The sequence below is a fragment of the Molossus molossus genome, unplaced genomic scaffold (genome assembly GCF_014108415.1).
Source record: "Molossus molossus isolate mMolMol1 unplaced genomic scaffold, mMolMol1.p scaffold_m16_p_11, whole genome shotgun sequence".
Lineage (NCBI taxonomy): Eukaryota > Metazoa > Chordata > Mammalia > Chiroptera > Molossidae > Molossus > Molossus molossus.
Window position 1 is genome coordinate 20966728 of NW_023425346.1, and position 19132 is coordinate 20985859.

Here is a 19132-nt window from a genome sequence, read left to right on the forward strand (position 1 = left end):
TAAGCCTTCTGAAAGCAACAAAGCGTGCATTCTAAAGGGCAGAACATGCCACAAAACTCTGATGGTCCCTCCATCCTATTGCTATTAGAGTCACTTTATGTCACATTAGTAGGGTGGATGGAGGTCTTTTAAAAATAGTTGTTAAATGTGCCTACTTTTCTAATTTTGGCTTTGCTAATTTAGGATGTTGTTGCTCATTACTTCACAGCAATTAATTAATTCCTTACCCCTTCTCCACTCCGCACTTCCATTTGGAGGATAGTTTGATTACAGGAGTCCTTGGCTTAGATAACATCACCCTCAGGAAGACAAGCTGGCTACCCTGGGTGATTGAATTTCAGGGTGTTAAGCATGCTTTTCTAACCCAGAATTTGTCTCATATCTCTTGATGAGATATTATACTTCCACCATTAGAAGATTCCTTTCTTTAGCTTAACCTTGGTTTCTTCTTTCAAGCTGTATATAACTGCTTAGAATGGCAACATAGTTAATGTTAATTTTTAATGTATGATGCGAGTACATTTATTGACTATTTCCTAAAAGTCAGCTAAAATTATGGGGAATCTCTGATGAAACTGAGTGATGAATTTTAGGTATGAAAGAAAGGTTCAGAAAGCAGATTCTAGGAGGTAAATGGAGAAACACTGAATTTCCCAATTCTACTACATGGTCTCCTCAGTGATTGAGTTCTTGTCCCCAATTCCTGGACTATCTTATCTGAGAATTTCGTGCCAAGAAATTGTGCTGCTAATACTCAGAGCAAACACTCTTTGGAAGCGTCTCTCCCCGCTTTCTCTCCCATCCACATCTAATTCACTAGAAGGTTGTCCCCACCTTCACAGAGTATCCAGAACCTGATCATTTCTCACCCTGTTGCCTGTGGCTGCCAGGCAAAGGCTTCCAGACCTGTCACACCTCCCCATAGTCGCCAAGCACTGTCCCTTCCTGGGATCTTTAAACACGCTCTTTTCTCTGGCTGGAATACTCCTTGTCCACTTATTCTTGTACTCACTTCTCATTTTATTCAGGATTCTAAGGACTTCCCGGGCACGGCACTAAAATGGCCCTCTGTCTCTCTTCCCTGCATTTTCTGATGCCATGTTATGTATTGATGCCTCTCTCCCTGTCTGCCCTGTGGAAGGTAACCTTGCCAAGGTCGGCAACTTAGCCTTGCTCACTGCTGTGCATTTCTGCCGTCAGAAACGGCGTCTGGCACCTAGAATTACTTATTAGGAGAAAGGATGAATGAGCGCACGGCTGGGCTAAGTGAGTCACTTATTATTTGGGCAGGCCTATTTCTTTTTCTAGGGAGTCCTGACCTTTCCGTCCTTCCTGCTGTCAGTCTGCCACACATATGTTTACGTGAACGAAAATGTCCTTGTAGGAATTGTTTTCCCTGGGCATTCAATATTTGAGTTCTCAGCGTTCCCCTTTTCCGAGGTTCGAGTTCCAGAGGGGCTGATTGTACATGGTCTCACTAATAGTGGGGACTGGAGTTGTTCTCAGGTGTGTGGATAATGGCAGGTTTACCTAAGATTCCGAATCACCGGGGAGAAATGTGGGGAATTTGATCCCAGGGCCTTGAAAAGGCATTTTTTTTCTTCAAAAAAGTTGTCTGCTGTGACTTCAAGCGGGATTTTCAACTTTTATAATTACAGATTCTGTTATGTGTATTATATTTTGTTTCTCTTATTAACTTGCAATTATTTCCTGAATGTACTATAATTTGACCCTGTGTTACTATGGTGCTCTAATTAGAAAATGATTGACTATAAAATATTCCCAAATTGTGTTTGTGTTTGAACCGGAAGGAAAGTTGTTTTGGCAAGGTGGAATCTTGGTCGGTTGTCACTGGCAGTATCTTTGACCCCAACAGAGGACTTGTTGTTTGTTTTGTTTTTGCTTCAGTCTTGGGAAACACTTCCTCAGACCAAGACTAACACTGGCTTGTCCTCAAAACGACAAGACTGAGCTGAATTTGCTGTATGTCCTCTGATCAAGTTTCACTGGTTTGCAGTCTACCAGCTCGTCATTTCATTAAGCTAATACGCTTCAGAATCCGATAAACCTGACTCGGAGTCCTGCTCTCCCACTCACTGAAGCATGCGATCTTGGGAGACTGCTTAGCCTTTCTGCGGGTCCTCCCGCTTGTAACAGGGGAAGTACTGTTTTCCTCACGGGGCTGTCAGGGGTCAGTGAAGCAGAGCACCTACCTTTGTGAGTGCGCTGTGTGCCAGAGAGCGAGCGTGCAGAACACACTGTTGCCATTATTACTCTGGGGATACGTTGTGATACCTTAGCGGTGGAAGGAAGGAGCGCCTTGTCGATCCTGTTCAGAAGGACCCTTTGACCAAAGCAACGGCCTGCACATCGCGCTGGTGAGGAACTGCGGGGATTGTCTGACTTCTTTCACCCACGGCCGTCCACTCTACTTGAGCCATTTCCACACTCCATTTCAAAGCACTGCTCATTCAGAGCAGGTGGGACTCTGGCCTTTGAGTCCCCATCTTTCTCTCCTGAACAGAAGGACGGAACGAGGATGTGTTGAATAGCATCAAGCTGTGGGAGGAAGTAGAAAAGACCTGGCCTTTGAATGGACTTGGCTGTTGGCAGGAGTGTCCCAGGCCAGCAAAGCCAAGTTGCTCAGAGGCTGGAGCACTGTCACCGTGACAGCTTCTGCAGGGGAAAGCCAGGAAGGCTGAGCTGAGTGGACCCCTTTGATGTCATTCTGTCAGGTCCTCACGACACCTTCCTAGGCTGCTGGAGCTCAGGATGATCATTTTCATGGCTACTGGGCGTTTTGTGACTAAACATAGATAGCCCTTTTGAAACACTGAAGATGAAAGGATGAGAGAAGACTGTGAAAAGACCCTCCTTTGAGAAAGGAGTGCCGGAGTCTACTGGTGTGTTCTGTCCTCTGCCAAATGACCATGAGCGATGGCAGAACACACCACGTTTCTTAGAGAACGTGTCGTTTGCAAGGGAATGGAATTTGTGTGTCTGTTTTTAATGAGCCACCAGCAGGGTTTTTGTTACCTTGTACAAAACCGAAGTCATTACACTTTCTTTTCCATTTTCTCTTTAATGACTTCCAAAATTCCTCCATTGCTAATTCTTACAGGGTCATGGTAAAAGCAGTTCCGACAGCCGAGGCTATTCCTGTCTCACAAGCAAACAAATGACTGTGACTTGCTTTGATTCTGAACTTCGTTTTCTTTATGCTTTTTGCTGAACGTTGATTGCTGGAAGTTACACAGTGGCATTCCTGAATCTCTAATATTAGGACTTTGGAGAAAATCAGTGACAACCTCATCAATACAATGGGAATTGTGTGTGCATAAGTGTGTGTTTTTCTGTGGCAGCAAGGGAGCACAGTCACATGGAGAAGGACATAGGAAGAAAGGGAATTTATATTTATTGAATATTGATTATATGCCACATTCAACGTTTGCATTATTACCCTCATATTACGGATGAGTAAACAGAACTGGGCCAAAGTTCTGTGGACTAGTAAGTGGCGAGGCCCCGGTCAGTCTGACGTGCAAGCTGCCTGCTGCCTACACCACACTGCCCGCTGTTTGCCTATTGTATTTGCTGTCCCGGGAGCCAGGAGTCAGCTGCTGAATCTCACCCCCTCCTCAATAGCCGGAGAGCTCTGGTTGTAGGGAACCTGTGTAGGAAGGCAGTTGGAAATGAGGACTTGGTCACCATCTACTCCACCACACCCTACCTCCCTGTGTCTTGACCTGGAACTTCCTTTGCCGTAAGATTCAGAGACAGGACGAACTAGCCTCGTGCCTGAGTGACCACACAGACTACGAGAAGGACGGCGACTGGGAGTGAGGAGAAAGGGCTCAGGAGCAGCACCTCTGGAGAAGGACCGCCTCTGGGGAGAATCAAATCTCTGCCATCTCTCACGTCCAGGAATTAGAAACGTACTTACTGCCTTTATTCACCGGCACAAGGAAGACATGGACTCTGGACTCCAAACTCTTGCCCAGCCCTTCTCCAGCCTTGGAAACCATATGAAAGTGGAGAAATGAGGCAGAGGGGGCGTTTGTTACAGCGAATCCCCAAGCGTTGTCCAGGTCTTTTTCCACAGTGGTCTCTTCACAAGACTTTGACTCTCAGCTTTCAACCCTTTTACAATGATGATATTTATTACGAAGGGGTTGGTCGCTCTCAGATTTCTTAGAAATTTGCCTCCTGACTTGGACATCTGTTATTGGATTTCAATTTTTCTCTGGTTTCTATAAGGCTGGGGTCTTGGTAATGTGTGCTTATTTTTTATTGCTGTTTGTTTTCTTTTAAACAATCACAAAGCTGAGGATTTCCCCCCGAAATCTGAAATGGGACAGCAGACACGGAAGAGTTCTTGGGTTTTGTTTGTTGTTTCGGAAGTTAATGACTCTGTTGGTCTTTGTGTGAATGCCATAGAATTGTACACATACCGTGGGCTTGAGGAATGCTGTGGTGACCCACAAAAGGAGATTCTGTCAGAAACAATTCTCCAGGGATGAGTGTGGTGTTGTTATGGTTGTTTGTTTTCTACCAGTTGTGTGCAGACTCCATTGTGTTTTCACTCCGACTGATATGTGTGTGCATGAGTGTGCTTTTTTCTATTAATATGTATCTTAACCAGTTACAAGCCAGGAGGACATACTGCAAAGTCAGTTTAAATAACAGCATGTCTGCGTATATAAAAAAAGTGCCATCAATTAAACATTAGCGCTACTCTATTAACTCATTTTTTTTAATATGTGTACCTTTCTCCCAGTAGGGTCAAAAATGTAGAAATACACCCTGGCCAGTTTGGCTCAGCGGTTAGAGCATCAGCCTGCAGACCAGAGAGTCCTGGGTTCGGTTTCCGCTAAGGGCACGTACCTCGGTTGCAGTTTGTCCCCCACCCCCGTTGTGGTCGTGTAGGTGGCAACCACTCAGTGTGTCTCTCTCACGTCAATGTTTCTCTCTCTCTCTCTTTGCCCCCCCCCTCCTGCTCTATCTGAAGATAAATGCAAAAAAAAAAAAAAAAAAAAAAGTAGAAATACTTTCCTTTATCAAGAAAGTTATAAAGCTGGAGGTCATTTCAGTCTATTTAAATTAATATATTTCCAACTTCATAATTCAAACAGTATCCTACTAATTAAAAAAAGAAAGGCCAAATTTCACACAAAGTTATCTGGAATGTTGTGAAATGAAACCCCATTACAGCTCAGCTGCTGTGAATTAGGCTCATTTGGTTCCCATCTCCGTTTACTTCCTTACATTCTTACAGCTTCAAAGCTGAGAAGATTCTGCGATTGAGGCAGATTTCCTTCCTTTCCCCCTCTCATCCTATGAGGCTGCTGTGATTTTTTTCTCTAGGACATTACAGGGATTTAGTATTCAAAGCTAGTAGACTTCTTTATCCATAGGCAAAGATTTGGCCCTAGAAAGAGAGATTATTATGCACAGTTGGTGCCATGACTTAAGTTTTCTCTAGAATTTTATATTATCCTTACTTCTTCTTCTTCTTTTAAATTAACCAAACCAAACAGGTATTCCTGGAGGACTTCTGAGTGGAAAGAATGCCAAGTGTCTCTCCTTCTGGAGCAGCAGGACCCCCACTGGCATGAGTCGGGACCCGTGTGTGGCGGTGGGATCCAGACCCGGGAGGTGTACTGTGCCCAGAGCACGCCAGCGTCCACCGCACAGAGGACCAAGGAAGGTAGGCAGCCAGTTCCAGGGACAGATGGTGCCGCTGATCACAGGGGAATCAACTCCAACCCTCTCTCTTCATAGTCTTCTGGATACAATGGACTCTCAGCCTTCACAAATTTAATATTTGTTTTGTTGACTATTTGCACATTATTCCTAAATGCTGCTACTTGCACTAATATGGAATAGTTAAAAACAGTAGTAATCATAACACCGCCAGCCTCAAAGAGTCACTGTGAAAGTGAAATTAGAAAATAGACCCAAGATCTGCAGCACAAATGATTACTGCACTCTGAGAGGCTGGAGTGAGTCAGTTAGTAGAGAATGAGTAGTAGTATCGTTTTGTTTTGTTTTTGTTAGTTCCCAAGAGTGTTGTGTGTGTGTATGTGTGTGTGTGTGCATGTGAATTTGTGAATGTAGGAATTTCTACAGAGGTATCACTTTTAAATGTCAAGGCCAATGTCAATCGACTGTCAAATTGACAATTTTAGATTTTATGAGAAGAGGAGAAAGAGAAACAGTTTCCTCCACGGTAGGCTTTTGACTGGGCAGGTGTGACCTCCACACTAGCCCCTTTGTTTCAGAGTTTGGGATCGTGAGAACATATAGAGGCAGAAAAACTGGCACAGACTTATTTAAGTCAAGAGATTGAAAAGTCAGGAGTAGACGATAATGCTTCTACTCTAGTAGAAGGTGTGACCTGTTCCAACCACACTGGAGAACACAGCAGAGCCCTGTGCAGAGTGGTCAACGTGCGAGTGTTCCCTTGGGTGTGCACATACATTCTTTCTTGTGGAATTTAGTTAAGGACGTAAGATGCTCATTTTCTTGCTATGGAAATGCATCCATTTTATCCCGTAAAACTTTTCATATCAGGTGCCTTTTTTTTACGTGGCCTTTCATTGTTCCAGGGGCATGTGTGACCATAGCCTTGGGTGATACATAGAGGAATAATCATTACAGACTCCTTAGCATTTGCTTCAACAGTTGAAGTTGCTACCACATTTATGGAGCTAGGGTTATTTTAAAAGGGATAGTTAAACCTTAATGTCGCTGTGGAAAATGACAATTTACACACATTCTGTTCCAGGACCAAACATGACTCTGCTTACTCCTCTGAACTTGGAAGAAGAGAATTTAGATAAAAAGCTCCAGCTTATTCTTTCAGACTTTGGTGATCTTTCTATCCCACCTTCTCCTTCTCACCTTTTCCTATTATCTTCAGTTCTAGGATATTCAGGGGTCAACACATAAATGAGAATTTATGACCTACCTATTTTCAGCTTCAACTTTTAATCTTCTTTTGACATGTTAATCTCCCTGAAGTTTCTTTAGTAAAAATAGCATTACTGCCCACCTGGTGTGGCTCAGTGGTTGAGCGTTGACCCATGTACCAAGAGGTCACTAATTCGATTCCTGGTCAAAGCACATGCCCAGGTTGTGGGCCCGATCCTCAGTGGGGGGTGTGCAGGAAGCGGCCAATCAATGTTCTCTCTCATCGATGTTTCTCTCTCTCTCCCTCTCCCTTCCTTTCTCTCTAAAATCAATAAAGAAAATTTTTTTTTTTAAATAGCTTTATTTATAGATCACCTCTTTCTAAAGTTTCTTCAACCTTCATCTTTCCAGCTTCTTAGTGGACACATGTTGAGCAGGAAGATGGTATTTAGGAGGCAGGTGTGGGGAGTGTGTTCTAGAGTGAGAGTGCATGTGAGCGAGGCGGCTATGCAGAGGAGGGGGTTAGTACAGGGTTAGCAGCCTGTTAGACCCTACAGTTTGTTTCCTGCATGTGAAGAAGAGGGAAAAAAATCTTAGGCCAAGTCACATTTTCAGATTCATATGTAGGCTCACATGGAAACAAAAGGTACTTAGAAAACCCTAAGCCTGGTAGCCCAGTTCTTGGAGGTGTTATGGGGTTGGGAGGGTCTTAGATATGGGACAAGATGTAAACACATCTATGTATACCAAGACCATTACTCTTTTTAAAATATATATATAGTTTTATTGATTTTTAGAGAGAGAGGAAGGAAGGGAGGGGGAGATAGAAACATCAATGTGATAAACATCGATTGGCTGCCTCCTGCATGCCTCATACTGGGGATCAAGCCCACAACCCCGCAAGTGCCCTGACTGGGTATTGAACCAGGACCTCTCAGTCCATGGGATGATGCTCAATCCACTGAGCCACACGGCCGGACAAGACCATTACTCTTGCACAGAGTTGAACACAGTGAGTCAAACTATTGCTGCACTGGAAAATGAAGCCCAGTCACAATTGCCTTAAAGGCAAAGCTTCCTCTTTTCTTTGTAGATATTAACAAAGGTTTTATTTTGCTCTTGTGTGGAAGTGAACCAGAAAGATTGTTCAACCATTACTTTTCTTCTTTATAAATGCTTTACTTTCCTACAGTTATCACTTATAAACCTTGACAAATTTGGCAACATGGAAATTTTTCTTAGCTCAAATTACACATGAGAATAATTGAATTGCCATTGTAAGGGACTAATGAGTATATTTGTCCAATTAAAGCGACAGAATTTAAATATTTCTAACCTTTTCTGCTAATGCAGAAAGAAGGCCAAAATGGATGACAATTTCCATTTTCGTGAACATCTTTCATTATTATTACTATGTTGGATTTTGGAGGGAAAAATAATTTTAATGGCATTGATTTTGGAAACTCTTTTCTCAGTCACAGTTGACTTTCCCAAAAGGTTAATTTTTTCCTTAGGCTCCAGGATTGTCTGTTCAGTCTCTGGATTGGAATTGCTTGACTTTTCTTCCCTGCGAAATTCTGCCATTCACTATGAGTTCGCTGCACTGCTTTCTAAGAACCTGATCTTAGATGAACCCACGATCCTGTGGGGTTCAGGGGGTGGGAGAAAAACACAAAAACAAAAAAGTTATTTCTATGGATCTCTCATGCAATAAAATGCAATAGAAATTCTAGATGGCAGAATAGGAGTAGGGAAAAAATGCTAATTCTCTCTCTAGGGCCTCCAAGTCTCTTGCTGAGGCTGAATTTTGTTCTGTGGCAACTTATTCTTGCTGATATCCCAGTCTGCATTTGACCTCAATTCATGTTGTTTGTAGGAATAGTATAATAAAGCTATGACATATTTGTTCAGTGTTCATGTGATGTTTTAGCTGCAGCCAAAATAGTACTGTAACAATCAATATAAGAAGGATTACCAGTAATAGTAGCCAAGCCAATAGAATTGGGGATAAAAGTCTAGAGGGGTATTTATGATTTTGTTTACCACTTATTGATGTAGAGAGAATTGTGTTTCTCTTTTATAATTCAGAAGCACCAACAAGAGCGATGTGTACCTGCAAATCTAAAAGCTTGGCTTTGTTGAGGCCATTTTCTTTTGCCCTTTTCTCCAATGAAATTAAAGTCACTTAGCCTGCATTCAAGGGTGATTTCTCAGAATGTAAAACATTGAAACAAGGAACACACTTTTAAAATCTAATAAAGACTGGGACACATGCATTCTATTATGACAATGTGGCCTAGAGACTAGAATATCAACGAACAGGGTGAACCAGCATAGAGACAGAATATATCCATTAGGTGAAGGGAAGATAAAACGAAACACCCCACAGAAACTAAATAAAAAATTAGGAAAGGTATCAGTGTGGTTGTAGTTAAGTAGGACACTACTGTTTTTTTGTTTGCTTTTAAATTTTAGATTCATTGTTTGACTTCAAATGGACAAAGCTATTTTAAAAGAGGAGCACTCTGCAGCTTTGAATTGTTGAGTAGATTAGTACACCCCCCACACTCCAGGAAGATTCAGCGGTTCTTAAAAGGCCCAAGTCTTTATCCTGTTGGGCCCAGAGTTGATATTAAGGGAGTGCATGATCAGATAATGGAATGTTCTGGAATGCTTAGTACTATATGAAAACTTAGTATATTTTTGCTCTAACTAGTTGTATGGAGACTTAATCTGCTTTGGCTCTGGGTTTAAATCTGACCTGCATGGAACTTGGATAAGTCACACAAATGTTGTTCCAGTCTTCTGGTTCATTAAATTGGTTTTAAATATATTGATGAGGTGAGTAAAAGGTAGATGGCAATGACACAGTCTTTCTTTTAATAATTCACGTACCAGCTATGTTTTAGGCTATGTGTTGGACACTGTTATTATCAAGGTGCCCTTCATTAATTTATAGTCTCTTAATTGGAATGGAAATTGAAATAACAAGTAGGTTAGTGTGTCTCAGTAATGTGATCATTATATGTATGTGTATATGGGGTGGGGCAAAGATATGTGTACAGTTGTTCATATGGAAAATAATGCAATAATTAATAATAATAATAATACAAGAATAAGCTGTGTGTTTCACATACACACAATGGAAAGACCTACTTTTGCCCTACCCTGTGTGTGTGTGTGTGTGTGTGTGTGTGTATCTATCTCATGGTTAAACCATGGTATAATTATGCCCGAGGGTGATCTTCATCAAGGAGGCGATACTGAATGAGAGTTTGGAGCATCAACAGGAAAGACTGCTGGAGCAGGGCAGGGAGGACACATGGAAAAGCAGGGAGGTATATTCCCTCGTGGCCCGCACACTGCCTCAGGCGAGCTGGGGAGTAATGAAGTTAGTGAGACTGGAAAACTCGGCCTTTGGGCTACTCTGGAGGTAAGACTCTTCCTGAGACTAGGTACCCACTCAAGTCTTCTTCCCTCTGCAGGCTTTTAAGCATAGGAGAAATCTCATCTTTGTAGCTGGATCTAAAAATTTAGAAATGTCAGTACACTAAGAAAATTTTCAGGAGCGGTCATGTCCTATTCTTATCTGATTATCCAAGAAGATTTTAGATATGAAATAAAGTATTTTCTGAACAGACGAACAGATTTCTTAAGAAGCGGTTGAAGGAGATACTTCACCATCATTTGAACAGGTGTTCTTTACCTATCTTTAGAAATTGGTTCTAAAGTCAATAAGCTCATTTGGGTGTGAGACTAAAGTGTCAGGAAAATAATGCACTTAGAACTTCTCTTAGTTTTAAACCTTTGAGGAGGAATGAGATTGTTTCAAGGGGTTACTGAAGTTTCTCTTGCTTCATGCTAGCAGAGAAGCAGAGCTAACTGATGAAATAATCTTTGCTAATTAACAGCAGGATATTTGATGGCAATTCACTGGAGACTGTGAAACAGAAGGCCACTGGCCTATAAACTTTCTACCTTGGAAACATACTCAGTTATTGGAAATATATAGTTATAGGGAATATATACCCTGTATATTCTTATAGTTCAGATATTCTCTCCAAAAATCCGAAAGTGGAAAATCTGAGAAAAGTTTAGAAAAAGAACATTAAATACTTGGAGGCAATTAGGCCACAAGGAGTCTAAATTAAGATTGGTTTCTACTGGTTCTATTTCATTGCATTTGTATCTCAGTTTAGTGACTTTTTAATCAGGTGTAACAAACTGATCTTAGTGCACTATAGCAAGTGTTTATTGAATTACTGTGCTTAGCAAAAATATTGAAGAGTTCCTACTTTAAGCATTCATTAAATTATCAAGCTGTTCTTGACATTAAATTTTTCTTAATTTATTTAGCTCAAGGTGTAATTCACATGATTGAAATGAGAGCAGGAGAGAGTCCCTGGAAAAAATTATAGAGGCAAAATGTTTCAAAGGAAGGTCTAGCATTGAGTAAGGTTACTCCTGGCGGAAAATTTTGCTTGTGGGAAATGGGCTTTTCTAGCAGGTGAGTCCTGCTTACCCTTGCTCCCACTGCTCCTACCCCCTGATTTCCTTCCCCTGGCCGATTCTCTTCAAGCACGCAGTTGCCAGTCAGCTTTCAGACTTGGGTAAAACACTACATTGGGGTGCACAGAATCTGGCTTCTTTTTTGTTTGTTTGGTCAGATAGAGTGGGAGGGAGAAAGAGAAAGAGAGAGAGAAACATCGATGTGAAAGGGACACCTCTAGTGGCCGCCACCCGCACGACCCAAGCAGGGCCAGGAACAAACTGCAACCGAGGTACATGCCCTGAGCAGAAATCGAACCCAGGTCTCTCGGGACCGCAGGCCGACGCTCTAACCACTGAGCAAACTGGCAGCATCTGGCTTCTTGAGTAGCAATCAAGGGGTTGGATGTTACAACCTTGCAGATAGAACCTGGAAGTGCAGGAGACTCAGCTCCTGAATGAAACTCTGCCAATGGGAAGCACGATTTCGGAGGGAACCAGGCTCTTCCCATGCACCTGTGTGTTGTGCCAGTGTATCTGCAACCCTGCCAGATAAATCTGCTTTCCAAAACCACCAGTCTTTGTGGTTTAACGTGCAGTGGGTAGTCAGCACAACAACACACCACACAGCATTGCGTCCTGGCCTTCCTCCTGTTGCTTTCTCTTAACACTGCTTCCTGGCCTTGCAACTCCCCCGTAAAGTGTTAACACCTCAATTCTCACTGTAGGCTCTGCTTCCTAGAGGACGTCTGTTACAATAAAACTTAATGAATATGTGTCAGAGGAAAGAGTGAGAGACAGTGTTTTTAAGGATTTATCATCACAGTCTACAGCAGACCTAGGATGAGCTTGAAGGAAACAACTTCTAATTTATTTTTTTTCTCCTTTTTTGTTCTCAGTCTCATTTTTCCTCCTCTACTTCCTCTTCCTCATCAGGCAGTTTTTCTCTGTTTTTCCCCTTCGTCATCCTTTTCCTCTTCGTTTCCTCTGGCTTGAATCTTGAGAGCGAGAGCAGGTTTGGGGACCCTGGCGGACTTCTCCGCAGGTGGCACGTTGCCTGGACCAGGCAGTGTGAGCTCAACAGGCGGTTCAGGAACTAATGAGTGTAATCCCCACACGTGGTCTTAGCATTCCATTCTAGGCTTTTCTCTTCACATCGGGACAACTTTCCTCTTGATTGCAATTGCACGTGTCCACCTGCACTTCATTAATGAACAATTAAGTTCTCCTCTCCAGACTAGAAGATTGCGTCTGGAAAAGCAAGCTGAGACGGGAGCATTCGCAGTCTCTAGCCGGGCGTCTCACGAAACTTTATTTTTTCAGCTGGATTAGATTTTTCTCGAGCACCAAGCCAAGAGGTAATGAGGTTCCTCTTGGCAGTGTAATTTCCGAAACAAAGTTATTCCTTCCAGATCTGTTTTCCCAGCTTTGTTGAATATGTGAATGCCCTGGCAAGGAAGGCAGAGAAGAAACATCCGCTCGTTGTCCAAACCCTCCTGCGTGAAAGTTTCACGAGTTAGTCACCAGCTTACTCCAGCATCTGGCATTTTTTCCGCGCTCTAGTTTGAACTTCTCATCAGTTCTGCCCTCAAGAGAGAAGACCCAGGAACCTCTCTATGTGTTTAAGAACGGTTCAGTTACTCCTCTGTCTTCTGACCATTTTCTGGGGAGTCTTGGGGAGGAGAATTAATTCCCACAACAAGAGGAAAGCTGGAAAATGAGCTGAATCATGATGCTGCTTCTAAGAGTCTCTGTGTCTCCTTGTGGAATATATCGTTGCAGTTTACTTTATTCTTTTAAGGTCTGTTTTTCTAAGGCTTCAGTTGTATCTGACTCTTGATGAAATTCGTCCAAGTTGCCCCAATTCTTTATAGGACTGGAACTCAGAATTGTAAACAGCTATTTCAAGTTGTATAACCTGTAAAATTTTAAATTCCATGTTCCCCGTGTTGGACTCTGTTATCCTGCCAACCCCACTTCAGGTTCTTTTTTGGGGTCCCATAGTTCAGAAATTTGCCCCTCCTCTGCCCAGTGCTCGAGCTAGAAAACTGGGCAGTGTCCTTGACATGTCACTGTCACTTACCTTTCGGTCCACATTCAATCTATCACTAAATTCTATTGATTCTACTTCCCAATATATATTTTATGTGTTTATTCTATTTATTTATTTTCATCTATCTTCCCTTCTGGCATTATTTCTCACATTAACTCCTCACCGATTTCCCTCCTTCTACCCTTCCTCCCAAACAGAGTGGGCAGACACACTTCCTCTGTCCACATTCTTCCCCTGGAACTCACAAGTGTGTAACCTTGTAACCCTTCACCTTCGGAGGGTGAGCGGAGACAGTGAGCGTTCCTAGCTCATGAGAGTGCTATGGAATTAAATGAACACACACACACTTTCCACTTAGAGCTGAGCCTGAGAAAAAGAGCACTCGACAACTATTAGCTATTATTTTTCTTTTCCGCACTCCTTCCAAAGCAACCTCACAAGAAAGCTCATCTGGGTAGACCATTCCCATGCGAGATGACTTCATAGGCTTCCTCTGAATGAAAAATATTTTAACATCACTCATAGAGGCCACAGGTGACCTGGCTCTTGCTGACCTCAAGGCTTCAACTTACTCCACAGTCCTTTTCACTCATTTTATTTCAGCCCCACTGTGTGGCCTTGGACAAGTTAGGTGACTTTCTGTGCTTGAGTTTCCATCCTGTGGCCAGAAGCTAGCATGGGATCCCTCGGCCAGCAGAGAGCACACATGTCAGGGACCCAGGACTGAAACATCTAGACTCTGAACTGATGCACTCCCCCAGTCCACTAAGGAGAGTGGTCACTGTATGCCAGTCTCGATGCAAAGTGATGAGGATAGGGAGATTAGGGGTCCTTGGAAAATATAAGCCCTGGGGGCAGCCATTTCTTAGCAAGAGCTGTACCCTTTGGAAGGACAGCTAGCTGTCTCTGCTGCAGATGTTATTTTTCTGTTGATTGTGCCCCTACATCAATTTATTATTTCTGCTCTAACAAATTACCACATGCTAATGACTTAGAACATCACAAATGTTTTATCTGACAGTGTTGGAGTTCAGAAGTCCAAAATGTTTCTCAGTGGGCTCAAGTTAAGTGTTAGCAGGGCCGTGTTCCTCCCGGAGGCTCTGCGGGAGAATCTGTTCTGACTTTTTTCAGCTTCAAGAAGCATTTCTAGGCTCATGACTCCTAATTCTGTCTTCAAAACCAGCAACATAACATCTTCAGATGTCTTTCTGACGATGACTCTCTTGGCCACTTATAAGGGCCCTTGTGAGTAAGTTGGGCCCACCTGGATAATGCAGGTAATCTCCTCATTTCAAGGTCAATTAATTAGCATCCCCAGTTCTACACAACCTTAATTCCCCTTTGTCGTGTAACCTAACATATCGCAGGTAGTAGAGCATTAGGATTTAGACTGCTTGTGTGTTTATTGTTTTAAGTAGTAAAAGCTCTTCTCTTTCTTCTGAGAAATAAATAAATACTTGGTGTTTATGAAAATTAACTAAGAGGGTAGTGCTTATGAACATATGAATTGTGCAATATGAAGGAAGGGGTACAGAAGTTCAGTTAGTTTTGCAATGAAGACATTAGGCTCTGAAGTGGGGATGGCACATCTGAGCACTGGCTCCCTTGTTTCACGCTGTATAACCTGTAGCATTTTAAATTCCGCGTTCAGACTGTATGATGTTGGTCACATCACATAGTCTCTCTAAGCCTCCAGTTTTCTCATCTGTAAAATGGAGATAACAATATCAGGATTAAATGAGTTGTCAGGATTAAATGAGATGATTTATATTTAAAGGAGAAAAAAATCAGAGCACAGTACCTGATACAAAGCAAATACTAAGTATGAGGTGTTATTTTATATTTTTTGGACACTAAAGGCTTAGCTTTTTGGTGCATTCACATATGTATTGAGGTCCTGACATAGACTAGACATTGTATCAAATACTATTACAACAGAGGGATGAACAAACCAGTTTTTAATATCAGGAGGTCAGAACCAATTTGGAGAAAGAAACATAAAAACAAATTAGGTTTGTTTAATATCATGAATATTGTATTTTAGGTTTGTAAAACATATTTTTTAAATGCAAGATTAAACCATAAGTTACCTAGAAGAAGAAAAGAGTATGTTCTTTAAAGTTTCTATTAAAATGCAAATATTTTAGCTTTTTCATCTGTAAAATGAAGTTGGAATATGATCTAATATGGCAAAGTTTCTTTCAGAAATAAGATAGTGTGATCTGTTCTTTCTGAGAAGGGGTAATATTAAAAATGTTTAACAGCCAGCAGGTCATGGCCCAGGCACTGACCTGTACACTAACTGCCCTATCCGGTAAGGTATATATACCAGGGGCCACTACTTAAGCTTCTTATTGGTTAATCTCTGCTTGAGATTAGTCAGTCACTGAGAACAGGACACCAGTCTCTGAGTTCTCTGTGACTCACTCAGAGTCGACTGCTAATAGATTTGGCACTTTCTTACAAATTAGAGAATTGAGTGCATCAGCATTCTAGTCAAAGCATTTCTGTGGGTTGTAATGGAAGAAGTCCACAGACCATGGCCTAAGTTCCATTGCAACAATTTGACACAGGAAAAGTGGTAGATGTGAGAATTTTGGAATGGTATAAGAGAACATATGAAAAAAGTTTTGATGTTTTTAAAAAATTGCCCAGGGCTGTTCAGGTACTTATTTGAAATAACCAGTTGTAAAATGACTATCCAGGGTTTCTTAGCACACAGAGAGTTGAAAGGCAAATAATTCTAAAGGAACTGCGCAAAGTCATTTTAGGAGGAGCTACTTGTAAGCTCAAATGTGAATAACTGACATACACACGTATCAAGAGCCATAGAAGGTCTCAGATATAACATGTTAGCCGGCAACTGTTTCGTCAGTATTGGCAGAAGACACGAGACCCCTTGGTCAGAGACAAAGGTCAGTTTGTTACTCACAGAAATGTCGGTAGCCAGAATAACATCATCTGTACTAATTTCTTGGGCCATAGTCCCCACAGCACAGCACAGCACAGCACAAGGGTCATGTGATCTCTGCACATATAGTGAGTGTGTGTCAGGGGGAGACACTGAGCTTTAGAAAACCTAATTTCTTTATAAGGAGGCTGAAGGCAAAACAGCACAACCTTTGCCACTCAGGGTGACATTATCCTTCTATTCCAATGCTATTTGCTATATAAACATCCTTGAGAAGACAGTCTGGAATAAAAGTTGTCAGTGTCTCTGATCATGCAAAAATATGACAGATCCATGGAGAAATTGTCTTGCAACAACAATACCCACACCTATATGCACACACACACACACACACACACACACACACACACACTGGTTAATATATCCCTTTTCATTAAGAATATAACTAAAATAATTGTATATAATGAGTGATCTGCTGGTGTTCCAATTATATAAGGAAATAGTATCTCCAGTATATAAAACAATAAAATGCCTATGTTCTTCAACATCTTTGATTGGCTAAAAGTAACTTCATGTATATATATATCTCCTACCTTGTGGTGTTAAGTCAGAGAAGGAAAAAACAAAAACAAACAAACAAAACCCAGAAGCAACAGATACTTTTATTTAGAAAACGACCTATCTCTCTTGGAAAGTGCAGCAACCACACTTTTCTTGGGAAATGTGTTCTGTTTCCCTGACTCAAATAAGTATTGTAATGGTATTGGGATACTGGTGTGTAGTTTAATCCAACACACCATGAGAAGAATTTATTAAGGATGAAGAAATAAATATGTAACAGATTGGTTTATCCCATAGAAATTTTTGAGATGTGAAATTTAAAATGTTTTGCCCAAATTGGTAGCTGGTAGAGGTAATGTTCTGGAAATTCTACTCCAGACAATTAAAGATTTTTATCTATAAATTACCTCTTATTAATCTCAATGTAACAAACATTTTTTTAAAGATTTTATTGTGGGAATTTTTAAATGTACATAAAGTGAAGATAATAGCGATTACTTTTGGATAGAATAAAATTATGTAGAAAGAATTACTGAACTGAGACTTAAGTAAACAGATTTTTAAAAATTTTCTCTTTATAACTGATAATAATATTTAAAATTTGGTAGATGAGTTACTAAATTTTGGCTTCAGTTTATCCTAATGTAAACTAAAGATAACAGAATGTATTTGTTCTCATCTTATGGGGGTATTAAGTACTAGGAAGAAATGTAAATGTAAAAATTAATTACATTCTGAATAAAATTGGTTTATATGTAATATTCTTTTTCTTATTATGTGTAATGTGTTCTTCCACTGAAATAGAATTGATTGGGGGCAGTACAAATATATTATTTCCCCAAAATTATATACCTGTAATTTTTGTTGTTGTTGCTAGTTAGGATATACTGTCAAATTGGTCAGATTCATTTAATATTCTTTAGACTGGATAAAGCGTGAAACAATATTTTTCATTTTTTAAGACTATTAAAATAAACTATGTAATTATTTGTGGATTTGATTGTGCCTTTACTCATCTGCTTAGGCTATAAGAAACTATTATTTGAAGCAAGTTTTTTAAAAAAATAATTTTGGAACTGAGAGGAAATGTAGATATCATTTAAGTGTAATTATCAACAAACGTGGTGATATGAGTCACCTTGATACTGTCAAACATATGACACCTTGATACTGTCAAACATATTCCTTCCTGGGCTCCTCCCCTAAAGATTCTGCTTTGGTATATCTGGTGTGGGTCCAGAAATTTGTACATTTTAAAATAATAAAAAAAGATAATTCTTATAAATGAAGAAGGTTGGGCAAGATTGACACAATTCAACAGTTTTATGCTAAAATATGTAAATTGAGACTTGCAGAAATTGAAACTTGCCTGGTTCTCCAAGTTGGTCAGTTGTAGAACTTAGGCCCATGCTTTGGACTTGAAACACTTCATCTGGTTTTCCATCCATTATCCTAGCCTAAAACTGAATATGCTTATCAAATATGCATTTTCTCTATTAACTTATACTGATACTTTCACCACTATTCTCTCACTATTCTTAGTGTAGTGTGTAGTTTGCAGCTTTAGCATCGATTATTATTAATTTTTTTAAAGAGAGAAACATCTATGTGAGAGTGAAACATCAATTGGTTGCCTTCCGCATCCACCCGGCCAAGATTTGACCCCCAACCTGGGTATGTGTCCTGATTGGGAATTGAACCTATGACCTTTTGGTGTATGGTGTATAGATGATGCTCCAACCAGCTGAGCCACCCAGCCAGGGAAACACCAAAGCTCTTAATGACTTGCTAACATATTTGTTTCTTAGCTATGATTTCATTTTTCTGGTTATTCTTGTATTATAGTAAGCCACATGGCTTCTCTTTATGACCCCGCAGAAAACTTATATTGTGATAACATTATGTCAAAGATGTTTGAAAATCTGTAGCCTGTTTTAAAAACAAAGATGAATTTTTTTTTTTTTACCCAGTTTCCAAATGGCCTTAGATGGCTCTTAAAGCTTAAAAGACATGGTGACTAAATACTAGGAATCAGTCTGCATACTCTCTTCTTGGAACACTGAAGTTCAATTTGTTAGAACTTTCTCCTGGTTTCTCTTTTATCTTTAGTGGAAGAGAACATCTACATAGTATAATTTAAATCCTGTCATCACAGGTCAACATGTTTTATTTTTTTTATGTCAGATGGAAGACTTCTTAGAGGAGCT

General features: G+C 40.7%; 1 protein-coding gene across 1 annotated transcript in view; it reads left to right on the forward strand.

Moving 5' to 3' along the window:
- The window catches only part of THSD7B (thrombospondin type 1 domain containing 7B), an 848907-nt gene that overhangs the window by 329129 nt on the left and 500646 nt on the right, over window positions 1-19132 (forward strand). Inside the window, exon 5 of the mRNA XM_036254339.1 lies at window positions 5538-5707. Within this exon, the coding sequence (XP_036110232.1) occupies window positions 5538-5707 (170 nt within the window). The remainder of the gene's footprint in view (window positions 1-5537; window positions 5708-19132) is intronic.